This window comes from Heterocephalus glaber, unplaced genomic scaffold, assembly GCF_053883595.1.
Source record: "Heterocephalus glaber isolate CG9 unplaced genomic scaffold, H.glaber_assembly_v1.0 deba00001733, whole genome shotgun sequence".
Lineage (NCBI taxonomy): Eukaryota > Metazoa > Chordata > Mammalia > Rodentia > Bathyergidae > Heterocephalus > Heterocephalus glaber.
The window spans coordinates 8,664,440-8,687,970 of NW_028258444.1; the positions used below are offsets into that span (position 1 = coordinate 8,664,440).

Below are 23,531 nucleotides of genomic sequence, written 5' to 3' on the forward strand. Positions count from 1 at the left end.
TAAAATCACATATACCCCCAGAATTCAGTCACCTTTCAAATGCTCTGCACATGAAGCTTCTGGAGGGACGCTGAGATATAAACAATAGCACTTTCTTTGGATAGAAGCAATAATGTGCTCTGGTAATCAAACAATGGTGTTTTACTTCACACTGATTGCTATAATAACTAATGCTATTTAGAGTGCTTCATATACTGATAATAAATCTATTCAGGGTGATGTGGCATTAATCAAACATTTTACCTAACAGTGTATATTGTTAAATTATAAACTAGAATTCTCTATTGTGGGGCTGAGGACATGCTACCTCAAAAGGCAGCACAATTTGAGAAAAGAGCAAAAGCAGTAAGTTCTCTCTTAGTTTCTCCTTATCTTTTCTCCTGAAGATAATCTTGTGAAAGGTGTCTTATCTTGCATAGAAAGAAAGGAATGACACACAGGGAGGTCAAAATTTGAACAAACAGGCCTTGCTAAGTTGTTCCTGATTCCTAAAACTCCCTAAAGGCATCTTTATTCTTGTCCTGCACAAAGTACTTTCTTTATAATGATTCCAATCTGTTGAACAGCCACACTTTGGTCCCAACTTTACACATGGTTCCACCTAGGCCAAAATTTAAGATTTTAAATTTTGTTTTTTCTTTTGCCCCCAATTTTCATTATAAATCTGGCTAAAAATAGCCAGCAATTTCCATGCCATAGCCTGATTGTTGGACTGTCTTGAAATTTTTGCCACATTAATTAATCTACCACCCTTAGCCTCCTGCAAAATAAATCTCAGGATAAGAACAAAATGTAGACAAATTTTCTGCCAGAATGTAACATGCATGCCCTCTAGTGCAAATGTCAATGGAGTCCTTGTTCCAAATTAAGCCTTTCTGAGTCTGTCCTTTACTGTTCGCATTCCTAACAACTCTCTAAGCTCTGACCAGAACCACCTATCAGGCTGTTAATAGCATTCTGGGGCTTCTCTATCCTGCTCCTCCAAACCTTTCTAATTCCTCCTGTAAACAAGTTCCGAAAGCACAATACAAAATACTTACAACTTAAAGGACAAAAGATTTCATTTAATTCATGGTTTCAGGGAATTCAGTACTTGATCAGCTGCCTCTAAGGCAGAAACATCACGGTGGAAGGGCATGGTAGAGCAAAGTTATTTAGTTCATCATGACCAAGAAGCAGTGCATGCAAACAGCACCAGAGGAAGGGATTGTATATAGAATCCAAAGTCCTTCCTCCATCACCTACCCAGGTACACCAGGAAGTGTTCTTTACTAATCTGCTAGGCATACCCTGAACACACCGATCTCGTCTAATCTGCTAGGCCTTTCTGAATCCAGTGAGGCTGACATATCAGGATTAATGGTCACATCAGCCTAGCAATGGCCACCTTTTGACAGGCGAGGCAGGAGTTATAAACTGGAATTCTCAGTCCTTCATTCACTAATATGAGGACTCATTGTATTTAAATAATTGCAGGTATTGCAGCATTCTAATTTTTCTCTGTCACATTTTCATTCACATGTCCAATACTTAGCAAAAGGGGTGTATTATGAATAAACTTCTCATCTTAATTTTTTTAACTGGAATTTTCAACAGAAGCCTACTATATTAGATTGACAGTTCAAATTGTAGAACCGTGAAATAATGTGTTTTATTGGAAACAATCATGAGGAATTTATTATATTTTATTAATAGCATCTGTCCCCTGTCTTTGAATGCTGGAGAAAACAGTAATGATGTTCTTTTGCCACATGGAAACAGATACACTTTTCTCAATACTTATTTTTGGCACTGGATTAATTCTCTAAATTATTCTTGCCATTTGGTAAGTGTTTTAACTCCAGGTATAAAAAATAACATTATTTCTATCATGACTAAGGGGGAAACACCATTTACTATAAAATGTTGAAATATATTACTTAAGGATGTGATGTTTAAACTGGGAATGGTGATGCTTGTCTATAATCCCAGCACTCGGGAGACCGTCACAGGAAGATAGCAACTCTGAGGACATCCTTGGCTACCCTGGGAGCCCCTGTCTCAAAAAAAAAGGACATTTATATTTTTCTATTTTGTGTATGTCAAAAAACAAAATCTAATATTATCAGTTTAGTCCTACCTACTAAGTGTTGCCATGACATACCTGACTCTACCACTTTGCCTTGCTCTTTTTCACCATTCTTCTGAATGTTAGCCAGCAAGGCAATGTTAACTATATCACAGAAGTGGTCTCCAAAATATAAGTAGCTGGTGACTACCCTTGTTCAGTAATTTTAAAAACAACAAATCACAAAGTTCACAGAGGTGTTTGGAATCCAGTTTTACTACCCTCGAAGGGAAAACAACATAGGAAGTCACATTTCAGCAGCCAAGAGACAGCACATCTCTGAAATGCTGTCAGACGGCTTTGCTAACAAATGTCTGACAAATGGAAAGATAAGAGGAAAGAGAATTTAAAAAAAGAACTAAAGGGGAAAAACTGAAAATAGTGCTTTCACAAGTGGGAGGACAACAAGAGCTGGAAGATGCAGGGAGGGAGGGGAGGGGTAGGAGACAAAAAGATGATAAGAATTAAGACATTATATACACGCACCAGCTCCCCATGGTGAATGTGACCATGAGGTACTCAAGCATGCACCAAAAATAGATAAACTGAAGAAAAGTGAAAAAAAAGAGTATGTAACAGAAAATGTCACTTTGAACTCTGTGCCCTAAAGTTCAAATGTATTGGTAAGAAAACTCTTCATTCAAGATATTTCTATAACCCTTCAGATACAAGGAGATATTAAAGAAATATGCAGTGGTGGTGGGCATTAATTTGTATAACCAAACATGTATACACAGGATAGCTTTCAAAAAACCATTCGCAGAGGGGGCAGCCCGAGGTGGTTTTACTCTATGACAAAAAAAACCCTGAGCCAAACCAACTATGTTCCACAAAGGATGAGTGATGTCCAAAATTGATAAAACTCTGGAAAGGGAAAGATTATGCACCTGACATTAGGAAATCTTGTTTGCAACCCTCTTTACCATGTCTAGAATATTTCAGGCACTCAAGAAATATCATGACATGAATATGTTTACAGAGCTTATAATGTGCCAGGCACTGTTTTCACAGCTTTACACATTAAGTCATTCAACTGCAAAATAATTCTTTGAAGCAAATATAACTATCTCTGTGCTGCTCAAGAGGAAACTGAAGTGCAGAAGTGCCAAGTAAACTGCCCAGTATTGGGTGTTAATTGGATTAAGCCCAGGCAGTCTGTTTCCAGATGTGAAGTACCTCACTCACAGTCACATACCTCAGCTGGCCTTGAACCCACTTAAGGCTGTCTTTCTGCAAGCTAATCCCACTGTATCCATGAACCTGGATCAGGCTGAGTGTTTCAATGTTGGCTCAGTAAGTAGAGACTCTGGATTTAAGGTTGCAGCACACGGAATTAAAAACCATTAACAGTTTATTCAGCTGGTTGGCAGAAGTATGAGTCAGAAGGTGGCTCACTATGAATGAGTGAGAGATACCTGATATTTGGTTTACTGTTGATGAGGGGATTCAAAAGCTTGGGGAAATGAGACTGCTGGAGTGGATTTGCCAGGTTAAACCTAATCTTCCACACTGGGAGGATCCAGAAAATAAGCCACCACTGAAACCCACTTAAAGCTATCTTTCTGCAATCTAATTCCACTATGTTACATAAGAACGCACTATCTTAAAGCAATAATGGTAAGCCCTTCAGACACTATTTATATATTCTGCGGAAGGAAAATGTTAATTCATAATTTTCCTTGGGCCTTGCTTAACTAACGTACAAAACAAAGGGTGAAGAACCCACTCTTAATGAGCTGCTCTTGTACAAATTCCTGAGGAGGCACTGTGCAGACCCTGTCCCATCTACCCTCACAATGATATGAAGGCCTCAGCACTGGATTCTATAGCTGAAGTAATTTAATACTTAGGAGCAAAGCCAAATAACTTCTTTTGCAACTGGTGAGGCTTTTACTGAAATGATACTTTTCAAGAAGAGAAAAATGTAGTCAGTAAAGGTATAAATGTTCATATCTATCTAGCACATATCTACAGTCAAAACATTGCCATGCATTAACTTCCAGCTTCCTTGTTCAGTATTTGATCTCATCCAGTAGATTATGAAAGCTCCTGAAGAACCTGTTTTGAAGAACTTTGTATACCATACTACATTTAATACAACAACATTCAAGTGGTAAACTTCCCATAAACAAGTGTCATATAATGGGGGACTATGTACACCTGGGCCAGAGGTAAGCAAAACTTACTAAAAAACTAATGTGCTTCTGTTATGCCAATTAAGTCAACATAGTGTAAAGTACCAAACATCTGTTGAGCTCTCTAGTGTACACCAATTTTTGTAGACTGGAAAATGATTGATCCCTTTTAGAAAAGGAGAATATTTTACAACTTTAGCAAAACAGTAGATTGAAACACCAAGTTAATAGAAAATTCACTTAAGAGTTACAAGAGTCCATTTAAATAATTAAAAATAACATCACACATCCCAGTTTATAAAAGCTATTCCTAAATTACCACCTTCATGTATAAAATAAGGTTAGGCTAGTATATTATATTGTCGTAACAGATGAAGCTAATTTTTATATCAGACATCATCATAGTAAATAATAATTTTATGCAAATAACTATGACTTTGGAAGGACAATTTTATAAGACAACTGAAGAGGTAAATTATCCAAAATTAAATTAAATATACATCTTGAAGGCAAATGTATATATTGCTATTGGTATGAATTAACAAGTAATGAAGTGTACAAGATACTCTTTAAAAGGGTTAGTTCTTACCTTATATATAAATACCAAATGTGATTTATTAGTAAATTATAACACTTTTAACTTATCTGGGTAAATAAAAATATTAGAACATTAACTTTGGTCCACTTAAGAGAGTAAATATTTTCCAATATAATTAGACTAAGGATTTTTCATTTGTTTTTGGTCCCCACTTGTAAACAAATGATGTTCCTTAAGAAAAAACTTAAGTTAGAACTATCAAATGATTCAGCTATCCAATCACTGATGATAAATCCCAAAAAAAGGAATCCATGTCAAAAAGCTATCTTCACTCCAATGTTTACTGCTGTACTAGTCACAATAGCAAATAGGAAATCAATCCGAGTATCTATCAATAAATGAATGACTAGAAGTGTGCAATACACACACACACACACGCACATTAGATTATACACCAATAAAACAGAAAGAAATCCTGTTATTTGTAGCAACATGGATAAGCCCAGGTGATAATGTTAAATAAAAGAAGCCATCCACAGAAAGACATTTTTAACTACATGGTCTCAATCATAAATGGGACCTAAAAAAGTTTATCTCACGTAAGTACAGAGTAGAAGAGTAGTTACCAGAGGCTGGGAAAGAAGGCAAAGATGGAAAATGGAGAAGATTAGTTACCTGATACAAAAATACAGTTGGACAGGACTAAATTCTAGCACTGAATAACATGGTAGGATGGCTACAGTTACTAATAATTTATTATATATTTTCCAATAGTTAAAAGACTGGATTTAAACTGTTTCCAACACAAAGAAATGACAAATGTTTGAACTGACAGATGTGCTACTTATCCTACTTGATCACTGCAATTAATATACATTATCAAATTATTACTCTGTACCCCATGAATATGTACATTTAGTATGTGTCAATTTTTAAAACATCTTTTCCATTAGAAACCATGTTCAATTCCAGAATTAAATTGTTAAACTCAACCTGTTAATTCACAACACTGAAGCCTCATCTGTGTAACAAAATTCCTGTTGAACAAATTAGCATAAACTATTTCACAGGCACAAAGAACATGTGATGCTGCTAAAACACATACAAAATGAAAACTAAGTCAACATGATTCTCTTATATAAATAGGGTATATATTAATATTTTTGCCTTAGTAATGAAATGCTAATTCAGTGCAACCAAGAACAACCCTCATGACAATACCTGTACTTTTATACAAGTAATACTGATAAATTAAACTAAGTTACTTTAAAATGGAGAAATCCATCTTCAGAAAACAACTGGGCTAGGGGATCATCATGGCTGGAACAAGAAAGGAAAGAGATTCTGATAACATGCCCTGGAGAAAACAAGTACATGGAAGACAACAGAAAAAAATAGACTGGCAAAAGTAATTAGAAGGGGTAACTCACTGAGGTTTCCAGAAATGCTGCATGGGGAAGTTTTAGAAAGGGAAGCCAGACTGCTTGTTGATTACAATATCCCTTATACCCCAACTGGGGCACATATGCCATCCTGGGAGAAGACGGTGCTCCGTGAAAAAACAGAGCTGGCATTTCAGAGGTGGCCTGGCTGATGGAATAGCCTCCCATTTCACTTCCCCACTGGAAGAGAGATGCTTCCAGAGAGATGACTGCAGATCAGGGCATCAGAAAAACAGGCATCAGAAAATGGAAAGCTATCCCCTACTCCTGTACAGGCAAAGCCAATACTGTCAAAATGGCCATACTCCCAAACCTGCTATACAGATTTAACACAGTCCCAATCAAAACACCAACAGCATTCCTCACAGAACTATACAAGACAACCATAAAATTCACACAGAACCAAGAAGAGATCTAGACTAGCAAAAGCAAACCTTGGCAAAAAGACCAAGCCAAGAGCCATAACAGTCAGGACTTCAAGTTACATTACAAAGTTATAGGGAGAAAAACAGCATGGCGCTGGTACAAAAAAAGATATGTGAATCAGTGGAACAGAATAGAGGATGCAAAAATAGCTACAGGCACATTCAGCCACCTGATTTTTCAAAAAGGGGCCAAAAATATAAGCTAGTTGAAAGACAGTCTATTTTTTGGTGCTACAAGAACTGACTATACACATTCAGAAGACTGAATCTAAACTTCTATCTCTCACCTTGTATTAAACTAAAATCAAAATAGATGAAAAGATCTAAATGTTAAAACAAATATTTAATGTGCTAGAGGATAATAGAGAAAACTCTTGAAGACAGGCACAGGCAAGGAATTTCTGAACAGAACCATAGTTGCACAAAAAATAGCATCAAAAATCACCACCAGGGATTGTTCCAAATTAGAAAGCTTCTGCCCAGCAAAACAAACAAGCAACAGTGAAGAGACAAATTATAAAATGGGAAAAACTATGCCAGATTTAGCTCAGTGGCGCCACGGCTGCCTCACAAGCACAAGGTCCTGAGTTTGATCCCTGGTACTGCAAAAAAAAAAAAAAAATTTGACAACTATTGCTCAGAAGACTAATATGTAGACTACATGAAGAACTTTAAAAAAATTAAATTCCTCAAAGTAAAAGACCCAATTACTAAATCTACAACTGAAAAAAGACACTGCTCAGTGAGGTACAAATGGCCAATAAATACATGAAAAAATCTTCAGTGTCAGTGCCCATTAGAAAAACACAAATTAAAAAAAAAAAAAAAAAACCCACTGAGATTCCATCGTACTCCAAAAAGAATGCTGTCATCAAGAAATAAATAACAAATGCTGGCAAGGATGCCACAAAATGGAACCCTTCAACACTGGTGGGAATGTAAACTAGTACAACCATTGTGAAGATCAATATGGAGTTTCTTCAAAAAGCTGAAAGTAGAAATTCCATTTGACTCAGCTATTTCTCTTCTAGGTATCTTTGTGAGAGAGTTAAAGACATCGTATTACTATGATACACACATACCCATGTCTATAGCAGCACAATTCACAAAAGCTCAATCTTGGAAGTGGCCCATACAGTATGTCCATCAACAGACAAATGGATTAAAATGTGGTATTTATGTACAGTGGAGCATCATTCGGCCATAAAAAGGATTAACTTCAGTCATTCATAGGAAAATGGCTGCACCTTGACACCATAGTGTTAAGAAAATAAATGAGACACATGAGCTTGGGTTAAGAAACTCAAAATATAAGTTAATAGCAAACTAAATGATACATAGAGCTTTTGAAAAAGAGAAGGGTCAGAAGAGATGGAGGGAACCTGGAAGGAAGGGAAGAGGATGAGAAAAACACTTCAAGTGTGTTATATATATATATGTACTAATTCCCCATAGTGAATGTAAGCATTTTGTACAGCAAACATGTACCAACAAAGATAAAAATTAAATTTAAAAACATAACCCTATGACATAATGTGTCAATAACATCATTGCAACCAAAAAAACCCACAATCTGATCAATGCATTTACTGTCAAAAGGCTACATAAATGTAATAGCCACCACTAGTGAATATTTGATCTGCTTTAGTGAGAACTTTATGCAAGTTACTCATATTACTGTACATTTATAATCCCACTGCTGTCTGTCCCTGCCTCTGTGAGTCATTTTTGTGACCACCCATCTCGGAGTATTTTCCATTTCTCCTCAGATCAACTCAGTTTTACTCATGCTGGATGACAATGTCTTCTTTATTAGTGACTGTCTCTCCTAGCTGGAAGCCACCTCCATCAGACGATCTTGTTTATTGATTCAGTGTGACAGGCTACAGCACATGGTAGTCAAGAGGCAGGCTGTTTCAATTAAGTCTGCCCCTGCAATCCTAGACAAATCATGTCTCCCCCTGGATCTGTTTCATCTTCTGTGAAATGGGCATCCTGATAGTGTTTACCAGAGTTGTTGTGAGGACTATGTTGGATAGGCATTAAATCGGATTAGAATAGCATCTGGCATATAAAGTCTATCCTGTATACAAAATGCCCAACAAATAGCCATTATTACTGTAAAACCTTGAAACCCAGTATCTGACATGTGGTAAGTAGTTAAAAAATAAAACTACAAAAGCTTGTAGATGAGTAAAGTATCCTGGCGTAATGAACTTCAGTCTCACTTATGAACTGCCTCTCAATTACAGTTGCTATACAATAATCAAAGTTTGATCTATTTTCATTTCTTTAAAAACACCCCTCTGAGAAAAAACTTGAAAAAATTCTCTTTGGGAACGCACTTAACATGGTACAAAATGTAAATAAATGAACTGAGTAATATCTTCTATGTATAATTACATAGAAGGGAGGCTCATTTAGTTCAACCCCAACTATTAAAATTATGATATAACAGGATATGATACAAGAAAAACTGTCAAAGAAACAATAATCTGCATCTTTGCATAAGCAAATACATGGTGGGTATGTACTGGGTTATCCTGATTAATTGTCAACCTGACAAGACTGAAACTCCTGCAGAGGTACTGGATTATGAGAACACTGACCTCATCAACGGATTTACCAACTGATGAGTTCACAGCTGGATGGGCTATTAGGAAATGGATCCAGCCAGGAGAAGTGGGTCACTGCGGCATGACCTTGGGGACTATAGCTGGTCCCTGGCCCCTTCCTCTGTGGCTCTTCTCCTATCTCTGCCTCCCAAATACCATGAGTTGAGCAGCTCCACCATGCTCCTCCAAGTCTGTCCACCATGATCTTCTGCCTTGGACCTAGCTGACCACAGATAAAAATCTCTAAAATTATGAGATAAAATAAGCCTCTCTTCCTTCAAGTTACAGTTGTCAGGTGTTTTGTCCCAGCAATGGAAAAAATGACCAATACAACGCATAAAACTGTAATAAAATGAACACATTTATAACAAACCTTAAAGCATGAAAACAAAATAGTAATACTATTACCATCACACAAATCTTAAAATCCATCAAACTACAGGGTAATGATTAGGAACATGAATTAATAAAACTCAAGTGGGTTTGAATTCTGAATTTGGCCACTAATTGTCCAAGGAGAGCTATGCAATTTATTTGAAGTTTTCCAGGGCTTATTTTCTCATCTCTTAGAATAGTAAAAATAAAATAATAAGTTTCACACAAGATTTCTGCAGAATAAAAATAGGTGTATCACAAAATGCTAATATACAGCACATGGTACATAGTAACTGCTCAAAAATTGACCATTCTATTTTGTTAATTTCAAAAGAATGTTAACAGACAAAACCAGGAAAGTCATATGATGGTTTTGAAGCTTTGGTCTCTTAAGAGCAATAAAACTTAAATGGTACTCCTCAGAAATGTCTCCTGCATGGGTCAGCAGCTATAGACGTTACGCCATGAGGTCTTAGAACTGACATTATTCTAAAATATACTATTCAAAAAAATATACACTAACTAGAAAGGTGAATGAATGTTCAACACCACCACTAAGCCTAAGACAGAAAAATCTACAGAATGACTGCATGAGTGCTGCCAACCGTATTTCAGTAATTCTCGTGAAATGAGGAAAAGTGCTGACAAGCTATTCAGAAAAGCAAAATTACAACAAAATATTTTTCACAGAATATTTTAGGAGTATAAGTTTCTAATTAATTCCTCAAGTGTGTCTAAATATAAACCAGCTCATGAGACTAGCAGAAACAAAACAAATGCCAAGTTTCACATGCAAGACTCTGACAACAATGCCATACTCAAGACAAGCATTTGTCTAAGGAGTGCTGAAGCCAGTGGAAATTTCCAGGATTGCATGGGTTCACCTTGCTTAGCAATGAACAAGTCTCTACCCCCGCTTTAAGGGTACATGCCTATCATAAGGGATTAATCTGAAGTATAATCTACTCTCCACCATTATAAATGAACGTCTAATTCATTAATTTGCAAGTGATATTCCCCAAATTCAGATAACAAGGATTTGCTTTAAAAATTAATTCTAACAAATAATAAATCACATGAAATTTTACAACTTTTATATTTGAAGTATCCTTGTACTTCTTCTATGTCTTTTATTAATTGGGCCCACATGTCAACAACTAAAAGAAAATAGCTCCTAATACATCAAATAATTCTGTAAAACTCCACAGTGAGATTCTAGACATATCTATCTGTCCCTGGAATACAGGTGCACTGAATCATGCCTCCTCTCCTGGCACAATTCCTGGGGCTTCAGGATGACCGAGTTGCGGAGAAGGCAGGCACCTGACATGGTGGCAACTCCATTTCCTCCTCCAGAGCTCAGCAGTCAAAGATCAGACTCCCCTTCCACTGCTCCCACATGTGGAGTCAGATGGACATCTATTCAGTACATTAATACACAGCAGTGACCATATTTGGTGGGTGATACAAAGATAAGTACAGCTAAGTCACTAGTGGAAACAGGGACGTGAAGATCTAATGCTGATTGTGACAGATGCATCACAGAGGTGCTCGGGGACTGGAAAGAAGGAATCCTGCCCTCTCACATTCCATGACAAGACTCACATCCATCTTTTCCCATGACTCCCTTGTTTAACTGCTCTGTGAAACCAAGTGTTCTTCTCTCTTCTTTGAGAAGCTGCTTGTTTATGAACCTTCTTTTTGCAGCTGCATGAATAAAATAATCTCATTAACTGCCCAGTACATTTTGTCTTTGACAAAGTATTAATATCTTGCTTTGACTTCAAACCAAGGGAAAAGGCATCTGAGATTCCTGTTTATGTGTGAGCAAGGGGTTAAGTGGATCTGATGGGGAGCTAGCTGCAGCATCAGCTGATGAGACAGCCAGCTCTTGAGGCAGAGACCCCGCTCTTCTCTGGGTGCCCCTTTAGATCAAATGTGCCACTACCTGCTCTGGCTGACCTGCTAAACTATGACAAACGCAGAAATGACTGTGGCCCAGTCTTTTAAAGGGTGACGTACTATGAGCAGTGATCTCATAAACACCTACTGCTTCAATCACTCACCTACTGTTTCCCTGCAACTCCACCTTACAGATTCTTCACACCAGTGCACACTTACACAGGCACATTATCTGCCCAAACTTCCTGACCTATGCAGAAACCAAGACATACCCACAAGGAAATAACACACTCAGGAGCCTTCAATAAACATAATTTTTCAAAAGAGTAGGAAAAAAGAAAATACCATCCTCAAATTAGCCCTAAAAGCTAAAAACTGTGTAGGGAGGTATATTTAACCAAAAGAAAGGTCAACAAATCAGATGAGCTTTTTGTTTTGTAAATAAAACCTAAGAGGCACAAAATCAACATTGTGTTTTATTGGGACAGGCCATGCTCATCCTTTTATATATTGTCTATGTCTACTTTTGTGCTACACTAGCAGAGTTGAGCAACTACAACACAGACCATATGGCAACAAAGCCATATATTTGTTATATTGCCCCTTACAGAAAAAGTTTGATAACCCTTGTAATAAAGCATCAAAAGTAAGACTTCATTATGCCAACAAAGAGAACAGCTCCAAACCGAGTACATTAAATCCACAATTAAGAAATCACTCCGGGGATTTAGCTCAGTAGTTCTAACCTCCCACCTTGCAAGCACAAGGTACCAAGTTCAATCCCCGGTACCAAAAAAAAAAGAACAGAACAGAACAGAACAGAAGTCACTATTACCACTACCTTCTCATTAGTTCTTTTCTCAGATGAAACATGATTTTTTTCTCTATTTCTAGACTTTTGACTCTTGAGCAACCCAATTCAAATAATGCCAGCATCTATCAAACTAAGCAGGAAGAAATGCTTAAGCTCTATTTCAGCTTTTAAAAAATAAATTTAAAAGTTTGTAAAAGTAATCTGAATAATGAATCATGCTAAATTTGCTAATAAAGAAAAGTATCCAAAGTCCTTCTCAGAACAGAGGAAACCACTAATATATTATTTATTTCTCAAATTCAACATATTTTTGTGAATTACAGTAGTAATAATCACATTTATTTAACAGGGTTCAGTAACTGGACTAGATAGTGAATCTCGGGAATTCTGCACCACCTTGTGATGTACACGTCTTCATCTCAGATCCTACCCACACCACTTCCCCCTTGCAGAGTTGGGAGGGTCAAGGCCAGCATTTCTCTCAGTCTGGTAGTGGAGCCAGGGTTCTGGTAAAATAAACCCGGAAAGCTTACTAACAAGGAATGTGTTTCTGAAGAGAAAGGCAACATAATCCTGTCTGTGCTGGGAAGAAAATTCTGGAAGCTACTGGGAAACAGGACCGAGAGGGGAGACTGCAGAAACAAGGAGAAAAGCTGAAGGTACTGGTACCCACACAGAGAGGATGAGGTCAGATACCTCACCCACATAATGACAGAAAAAAGGCAGAAGAGGAAACAGATGGAAAATAACTAACACAGCCTCCAAGTGGAAGCAATTGAACTGGATTTTTTTTTTGTCAACTGACTTCGAAGGTTTTTGTCTTCTATTTTTTACTGTTACTTGTATTTTTTCCTTGTAGAAAACAAGGATAATCTTCAGGAAATTTGATGGGCTCTATGCTCCTCTTCCACCTTACTTCCTTTTCTCCAGTATTTACATCCAAAAGGGACTTCATAGCACAGTGAGGCAGAAGATACAGGCTGGCAGGGGATGGAGGAGGGACCAGGAAGGCAGGAAGTGCAACTCAGACTAATCCCTTCCCAGCCCCCTGCCCTTTCTAGACCTACACACTCGAGACAGTGTCTAAATTTTAGGGTTTTAAGAATTAGAAAAAAACGTATGCATAACATTTACAGAAATATGCTGTAAACAGTCACTGCTACTAACAATGTCACATTAGTTACCATTCAGATGTGAATAATAGCAAGTGTTAAGAGTACTACAAGAGGTCTTTGCTATGGAATAAAGCTGTCTTTGAACATTTCTAGGGTCCATTCTCCCCTTTAGGAAAGAACAATCATTAGGTTCAATTTTCTTTAAAAAAAAATAAAATAAAATAATTTTGAAGGTTTATTTTAGTCTAAGAGATGTGCCCTGGGAGTCATTTTTAAGGAAGTACTTTGAAAAATTCAAAGAGAAAAAAAATACACTGAAAATATGAGACATATCCAGATAGTTCTAGCTTCATAAACCCAGTAATCTTTTCCTCACTCTGTCCTGGCAAGTACACACCTCCGTATTGAAGGCTGCACCATTTCACCATTACATGAGGAGAGGTGCTAATAAGCAAGTTAATCGAAATATGCATCTGTGTAAGGTTCTCAGTAGGATTCTGATTGAGAACCAAAGAGTTGAATGCCCCAGAAAGAGTGGGAACAGGAAAATTAATGGCATTTGGCCACATTATCTCCAAATACAGATCCAATTTAAACTAAAGAAGAGGAAAATGAGTCATTTCTTTGATTTTTGAGAAACATTTAAAAAGATCTGATATTTAAAAACAGGCAAGTTACTTCAGATCATACAGTATATGGTCATCAATATTCTGATTCTAGAGCCTAAAATGTCCCACTAAACTGGCTCATGTGCCTTCTCTTAGGATGTGATGGCAAACCTTTTAGAGACAAGTGCCCTAACTGCAAACCAAAACCCACTTACTTATCACAAAGTGCCAACACTGCAATTAAACCTGAACACTGAAGTTTCAGCTTAGAAAAAACAACTCTTACATGAACATCTTTTGTCTTAAATAACACATGTGCCATAGGTTCACCACCATTGTCTGAGAAGGTGGGAAAAGTTGAATTTTATTCATATAATAAATTATTACCTGTACTGAATAATGTATTTAATGTTCAGGTGGAAATGAGCTGTGCCAAAACAGCAGTAAGGAATTATATACTGTTTCTGAAATGTCTATGTTCTAGAGATTTTTCTCTCCTCCATTTGACTGTATTAAAAACAGAGCATTAAAAAAACACCATGAATCTCACAATGAGCTGGAAAGAAGTCTTTTACTCAGAGCTCTTTCAGCATGGATATTTTTATGAGATAGAGATTTAAGTATCTCTTAGAAAACAGAGATATACAGTCTTGTCTATTTCCTAACAACTTACTAAGACAATCTGGATTTTCAATACCAATCAGGAAAAACACCTTGAAAGCCTACATACAAGGAATCTGAAAAATGTTTTTCCCATGAGTCTGCTGAGTGGCAAATCTCTGTGCTGCTCTTTCTCCCCACGTAACAAGAGTGTAAATGACATTTTAACCTAAACTCCAAGAACTATTCCAGTTCTGCTTAATACATACATATATATGGGGGGGGGGGCAATACCAGAGATTGAACTCAGGACCTTGAGCTTGCCAGGCAAGAACGGCACCACTAAGCTATATCCCTGGCTTTTTCAAAATTTTATTTATATGTTTTGTTTTGTTTTGTTTCTGGTACCAGGGATCTAACTGAGGACCTTGCACTTGCAAGGCAGGCATGCTGTCACTGAGCAAAATCCCTGGCCCCTCTGCTTAAGATGTTAAAAGGGGCCGGGGATTTAGCCCAGAGTTTTCGTCACCTGCTGCGTAAGCGCAAGCACCCGAGTTCGATCCCCGGTACCAAAAAAAAAAAAAAGATGTTAAAAGCCCTTTGGGGCTTAGCAATTTGATGGCCACTTTTATTTATAGCCATATTGAATAAAATAGTTTTTAAAAGTAAGTCATCATGGCTAAGAAAAAATGTTTTACTACATACTCAATGAAAGTATACATTGTTTTAACAGTCTTTCAGCTTACTGCTTTTTAACACAAGACAGAAAATTAAGGCAGCTTTCTACTTGACCTTCTGCTTTAATCTACCATGTGAGATGTATATAACAGCCTCACATTTTGACAATTACTGGAATTTTGCAACATTCTCTAGGATATTAGCAATAGACATGTTTTCTCTGCCAGTATTTAAAAAACTGTGGGTAATCTTACCAACAGACAATCTGTCAATAGCTACTTCAAATTCATCCAGTAAAGGACATATATCATTGTATGGAATAGACAACGTTGTAGTACCACATAAAGAAAATGTAAGTGACCCAACAAAACTACAAGAGAAGAGGACTACATTTCTTTAAAGGTAGTGAGCATTCAACTATAATTTCACTATTCTGGAACTGGATTTCTAAAGAAACTACAGAAAAATTTCTGTGAAAATATGATATTCATCCTCTCGGGCCTTTGCAAAGTAAGAGTTGCTAAAATTGCCACTGGCAGTATCAACACAGCAAGGGAAAAAAAAAAAGACTTATAAGGAGAGGCGACCTACTTTCAAAATTACTAGAGGAAGAGGAAACAAAGATACAGTTGTCCCTTCCTACAGGTGATAATCACTAGCCCCAAAGACCTGGAGGTAAATCATAACATGTTTTAAAATGAACTCACAGGAGGACCTGGAATAAATTCCCCTATCACTCTTTCCCTTTCCAGGCTACAGATTAAACTCCTCTGTCAATGGCAAAACAGTCAACATTTGACCAGGTTATTGGATTTATTTGCTGATAAAATTAAACAATGCAAATATTACTGGCTTGAATGTTTTTGCATAAATTATACACCACCTAGGTAATCTGAATGTCCGACAACAATGACGAGTAACAGGTGATCGTGGATCTAATTTCAACCTGAAGCGGGTAACACCTCTGGATCGCTGCTTTACATATATGCCTACAAATTAAGATTTTTAAGGCTGTGGGTACAGCTCCATGGTACAACCATTGCCTAGCATGCATGCATGATACACTGGGGATGGACACATAGCATACAAAAGAAAAAATATAGAGTATATGTATCTATGTCTATGTACATTAAATATTAATGTAGTTTACATATATTTTATAATTTTAGTTTGGGACAAAGCCAACTTTCTAGCTAGTATCCTTTTACTCAGTAAGTCTATTTTGGAAATATCTATTATCTAGGTAATCAAAGTAATCCTAACTACCAAAAAATCATGTGTGTATATATACATATATAGGTAAACGAACGTATACACATACATGTATGTATATATTTTAACATGAGGGGGAAAAGCTCCTAAACATTTGGACTGAACCTGGACTGAACCTGTGCTGGAAATAAACAGGTTTATCTGCTGATGTGTAGCTCTACAATGTGCAGTGAATATCTGCCCAGCCCTCCTTGCTCCCTTCAAGCTGCTGCTACAAGGAAGCTATCCCTACACAAAGACCTCTTTCCCAGGCTTTCCAGAGGGTCCATATAACCATCCACATGCTTTTCTAGAGACAGAAAGCTTTCCATGTCCATGTTTGCCCTCCAAGGGTCCTGCCTGACTCCCCCAACCCAGAGAGGAGAAGGGGTGGCAGAGACAGTGTCTTCTGTGGGACCTTCTGAAGCTCTCTGCCTGAGGGGCTCCTGCAGCAGGCTCAGGGTCTGCTAAAGTGACCAGAGACAACAGAGGCATCTGCTTTCCTTTCACCTCACTGCAGAAGAGGTTTCTTATTCTCTGGTGCAGGACACGAAACTGAAGATGTCAAACAAGCACCATCAAACAAGGTAGTAAGACTCCCATTTGCAGATTCTTCCCTAAGATTGCCTCTCTGTAAGAATCGTAATTCTGCTTGGTTGATTTTTTTCTCCTTGCTGTGAGAGGCTATTAACTGTTAGGAACTAATGCTCCTGAACAAAACTCTTTGTCCTACACTCAGTAAATCAAATGATGCACATGCATCTCAAGTGACACTGACATACCTTGCTTTTAATACTCTGTTAAACAGATCTGCCCAAAAGAAAATTCTCAATCTTTAAGTTGTCTGTCAAACTGGGGGATGTACATGACAGAGTAATGGGACACATAAAGGCAATGGATAAACACCACCGATTCTTAGAAAAATGAATCTTTAGCATCAAGTAAAAGTTATACGATGCCTAGCAAGTGTAACATCCTGAGTTTGATTCCTAGTACAAAAGAAAAAAACCTCAAAAAAAGTTATATGATGGAACAAAGTGCAAACTTTTATTCATTTCTAGAATAAAGCAGAAAAAAAGGTCAAATACATTTTGAGCTTACTATCGCTGCCTCCTACTACATGGTACTCAGACCAGCCTGCTCTCTCCAACCTGTGAAGCTAAGTAGAAAAGTTTGTTACTCATTGCCCTAAATAATTACCTAGATCTTACATTTCTGCCTCTGTTGTATATACAAGTATGACTATTACGCATCTATGCCATTGAAATAAACCAAGAAAACAAAACATTGAAAGATGCAACAAATGCTGGGAATGATACTGATATTGCTTTGTATTCAAATTTGCTTCCAATTCTGAAGGTGGTAATCATGACACTACTAATTCAAAGTTCAGTCTTGGCAAGCTGGGATTAGTTAGATCTTAGCAGAATGTCTTTAAAGCCTGGAACAGGTACATTTTATAACTACTATCCAAACTTACCCAAAACATTTCATTTGGTCCACCTAATAATACCTACTGATTTTTTACCGACTGTTGCCTTTCCACTCTTCAGTTCTCTATGTTGCTATTTCCTTCTCACCCCTCAAATCCACTTCTTCAGTGAGGCCTAGCCTGACCATCCCATCTAAAGTAGCCCCTTTTCACTCTCTCTATTATTTTACTATACATACTGTTTTTTTCCTTTTAACAATTAGCATAATACATTGTTAATTGCTCTTTTATCATTCGTCTCAAAAGAACAGACCAGAATTTTGTCTGTTTTACTGACACATGAATGCCACTCCATAAATATTTTGAATGATGGTCTGGTACATACCATTCAATACTGAGAAGGCTCTTCTCACAGACTTTTAAAAGTTTAAAAAATCCAGACCTCGGAACTTTCCGAACGCGGAATCTGGTGCTCTTTTACAAACAGAAAGAAGCTGAGCTCACGGTCCTCTCAGGACACAAGTTTGGGACGGTGCCAGGATTAGTCTTCTATCTCCCTGCTTTGCACTATAGGGAGCTTTCCAAATCAGCCTCTTGCTTCCTTTAGTCTCACTTTATTATTCCCACAGGATGTATAAACACTGTTGAACACAAGCCAAAGCTAAACGTTTGCTTCTTTCCCATAAACTGCTTTGTTGTTTTTTCGTCAATTATCATGAAGAAACCCACCAAGACACTGCGCCACGCTAACAAAGCTCGGGTCTCTGCTGTGGCCCTGAGGGGGAATTCCACTGCAGTTCTATCCTGCTCCACAGCACAGCCTGACCACCTCTCTCTGACTACAGACACACCAGGGCAACTGCCATATTTACTACACCGAGTGGATTCAAACCCTGAAGAGTAACTTGAGAGACCCTAACATCTTACACATTCAAAGAAGGAACCAACGCAGCGAATGCACACATCAGTAGCTACGCTAATTTTCCCCAAAGAGGTTAAGTCTAAACTCAGTTGTCCATGGAAAAAAAAATTCTATAAAAATAGAAAGATCACACAAACAAGTTCCATCACAGTCCCAAGTCACAAATCCACTGGCAAATTCCTTGACATGGACTTAAGTTTACAAATTCAGAATCATTAGCAAGCTAAAAGGTAACTAAACCATTATGTCTAATAAGACATTTCTCCTTACAAAAAAATAAGAGGCCTTGATGTCTTTCTAACCTCCTGGAATATTCAACTGGTTTACAGTATCAAAGTCAAGGTTCTTCCCTGCAGCCAGCTGCACTCCACCAGCCACAGTTCCCAGCTTGAAGGCATGGCTCAAAATGCACCTTCTTAGGATCCATGGACAGTGTAACAGGCCATCTCTAATCCTCCAGCACGATGTCTGGTTCATCCCTGGTCCAGGACACTTTTTTTATTCCTTGGAAGTTAGCCGTATCTTTCTGTGTATTTACTCATCCAGTCCAGTGATGGCAAAAGTTTTAGAGATGAGTGCCCAAACTGCAAACCAAAACCCACTTATTTATTGCAAAGTGCCAACACTGCAATTAAACTTGAATTCTGAGGTTAAAGTTTAGAAAAAATTCATACATTAACATCTTTTGCCTTAAAAGAAAAACACTGACACCATGCCATAGGTTCGCTACCACTTGTCTAGTCTATCACTCTTGAAAGCAAACGGATGGAAGGCCAAGATCAAGCCAATTTGTTAAAATTTAAGTCCCTATACTGGTCTCTGTTTCCCAACCATAAGGATAAAGAGTCTTGCTCCTGGACATTACAGCTGATATAAATTCCTACCTCTGCAGATCATGTTTTACCGTAATCATGTTTCTTTTCTTTTTTTAGCCAATACATAAAAACATAACTTGTATATATTCATGAGTACCATGTGATGTTCTGATACACATATATACTGTGTAATGTTTAAGATCAGGTAAATATATCTCTCTCCTCATACTGGTCAAGTTTCTTTCTTTGGAGATGGGGCTCTCGCTAGGTTGCACTAATGTGTTACTCTGAAAATTCTGACATTGCTAAACGCACAGTAGATGCTTGGAAAGTGTTTTAAAAATGACCGTCATATAGAAGGAGGCTCATAATTATTTGAGGCTCAGATCTGAGCAAGAAGGTTATAGCTTTAGGAGAGTGACATATATTACTCATGCATATGCATACATGCACACACACACACACACACACAAAGTCAAGTCAAGTCATGTGTGGCTAAGAGGGATGCACTTCTACAGACTGTATCCTACTGTTTAGGATGGCAACAACCTTCAGCTCCATCAAAACTACCATAGTAGGAGCAGGTGAGGGGATAGTCCTTCTCGCACTGTGCATAACATGTATCAACAAGGTGGCATGTGTGTTGAGCATTTTCTGAGGTCTGATAAATAATGTCACTATAAATCAGCACCTCCATTTGAGTTATCAATTAATGTAAAGCAAAAGGAAGGTCCAGGCATTTCAAATATAAATTTGGGAAATGTGAATTAAGCTGTCTAACTGCTACTGTTGAAAAAATGTATTTGAAATGCATACCTTAACAAATCATTTGCATCTTGCAAAGTGCTTACCCAAATCAGACTGAAGATTATCAACTGAGAATTTTTTAAAAATCTCTGTATGATACAGTCTCTGAAAATGTATCAACATAAATAACTTTCTTTTCTTAGTTTTTGACATGGTAAAATTTTCGATTAGACACCTAATTAAACATTTTAATGAAAACGGAAATACAAAGTTAGTCCAAAACCAGTACATGAAGGTATTCATATTCTTTATAAAAATTAGCATGGAAATTAATGTAACACATGTAAACAAAGCATTTAATATTTTACTGACGCTATTTTGACAGCAGTTTATATTATGACTTCTTAAATTAATATGGAAAGTCAATTCATATATACATGACTGTGTATGTAACTTATATAGACACATATTCAAAAGACAAACACAAAATGTTGACAACTATGTCAATATATCTTGGATAAAATAAGAATAAAGATAATAATTATGTGAGAACAGTAACATTACAGGAATGCTTCCTTCATAGCATTACTATATTACTTTTTAAATTAAAATATATTTATTTTGCCTATGTGCATAAGACCATGATATAACTTACCTATACTAAATAATACTTTTAGTATTAAATGCAATTTCTAAATAAATTTCTAAATGCAATTTCTAAATAAAAGTACTGCACAGTTTTAAATTTCATAGAAGCACATACCTGAGCCAGCCTCCTTCTCCTCTTCTTCAATGTTGTTTTTGATGCTATCGTACTCTTCATCAATGGTCTGGTTACCACGCATCTGAGATAAAATTCTACGGGCTTTCTGAGTTTGTCCTTTCTGAATAAGCCATCGAGGACTTTCAGGCAAGAAGAGAAAACCAAAAAACTGTATAACTGCGGGAATTGCTGCAAGCCCCAACATGTACCTGCAAGAAAAAAAGTTCACATTTATTGTAACATTTGTCCTAATAGCACTTAGCATGTGCTTACCACATACCTTTGTGTTTGGACTAAAGTAATATCTAATGCTTACTTAGTCAAAAAATTTTATTATATATGCATATGTATGCAACAGAAAGGGTATTTTATGCTGCACTGAAAATTTAAAAATGAGAAAATGTTAACATTTTTCTCTTATACAAATTACATTGAAAAATAGGTGCAATCTTTATATATACACATTCTGAACCAAACACATCATGTAAACAACATACTGACCACCCTATCTCATATTAATATACACAATAACATCATATATTTACAACAGAAAAGCTGGATGGTATGGTTTGGGTGTCCACCAAAGACCTGTGCTTGATGCTTCTGTAGCATTCAGAGCTGGTGGATCTTTGAAGAGGCAGAGCCTTGCAGGAAGAACTGAGGGAGCTGGGGAGCACATCCTTGACTGGGATACAGGGACCCCAGCCCATTCTGCCCCTCTCCTTTCGCTTCCCAGCCACACGAGGTGGGCAGCTTCATCTATGATATGTGCCCCACCATGATAAGCTCATTCACCCCAAGCCCAAGGGCATCAGGGCCAAGTGACTATGGAATGAAACCTCTGAAACTGACCCACAACCAACCTTTTCTTCTCAGAAGTTAATTATCTCAGGTATCTGTAACAATAATGAACAGCTGACTAACACAGGGACTAAACACCTCTGATTAAAAGACATAGTTTTCATAAAACCAAGTATCCAAACTTGTTTCTTTGTAGTGATTACATTTTGTTATTATGCATCAGGTTCACCAACATTAATGAGGATGTCCATACAAACAAACAAACAAGTAGCAAATCATCCTAATTAAATGGCTAAAAATAGAAAAAGTTGCTCCTGTTCTTTTAACCATTTCCTTTAAGGTTCTATTCCTAATGGCGGGCAAAATTATAAATAGCAGGTAGGCACATTATCGTAAATTCATTAAAGAAATAACAAAAATAGTAATATGACTACAGATACAGCAATACCTTAGATCTCTCCAAATTATTACGATCTCCAGACTGATCTAACATCTCTGAAACTCAACCATTTTTAACCAGAGAGGTTAGGTTAGATAAACTTTAAGGTCTTTTAAAAATGGAAATTTCTATGAATGTAGGATACCTTGATATCATGTGCTAATTCAAATTCCCTAGGTATGTTCCAAAGTAGATTCATGATGACAAAGCCCAACCAGCCGATTCCATTTATGTAAAAAACTATAGTCACCAACATTTGTGTGTCACTGAAAACTCTCTTGATTCAATTCCCTTTTCAAAGCTATTCTACTTTTTAGGCTACATTAAAAACAAAATATAGCAGCCTTAAAGTTCCGAAGATTTATCTTATGAAGTAAATCTACTTTCTAGGCAATTTCATTTAATTCTAAAAACATATTGTTATGTGGGTATTGAGAATACCACTTAATACACACTAAAACTACATGTGGAAAGATTCAAGAAAGTAAAGTGCAGATGAATGAATGACTTAGTGTTTTCTACTTTAATCTATGATTTGTAATAATTACACCAACACTTCTTAATCACTCTTTGCTCACCCTCAGAGCAGTTTAACATCAATTTAATCACACTTTTCAAGCTCAATTTATATCACTGTACCTTATATTGTAATAAATTATTTAACCTATTCCACTCAATGCCCCAGCACCTGGTAAAGTACTGTGCATACTGTAGGCACTCAGAAAATCTTTTACACAATTACATGAAACCAACTATATATCTAACTTTCTCCATTAACTACACAGAAAATAACTACTTCAGAATCATATACCAACACTTTATGAAGCAACTCTTATGAATCGTTCAGCTCTGCAAATGTACTTACACAGAAATTCCGTCCAACTAAACCATTTGTTACTCTAGATACAATCAGGCCTAGTAGAGAAGGATAACCCACAGAAGTACGTATATATTTCTGGGTTCTCCTCCTAAGATATTAACTTACAGAATAACATCCATTATTTACA

General features: G+C 37.0%; 1 protein-coding gene across 1 annotated transcript in view; it reads right to left on the reverse strand.

Moving 5' to 3' along the window:
- The window catches only part of Slc2a13 (solute carrier family 2 member 13), a 322,693-nt gene that overhangs the window by 229,722 nt on the left and 69,440 nt on the right, over positions 1–23,531 (reverse strand). The window contains exon 3 of the mRNA XM_004855003.4: positions 21,285–21,493. Within this exon, the coding sequence (XP_004855060.1) occupies positions 21,285–21,493 (209 nt within the window). The remainder of the gene's footprint in view (positions 1–21,284; positions 21,494–23,531) is intronic.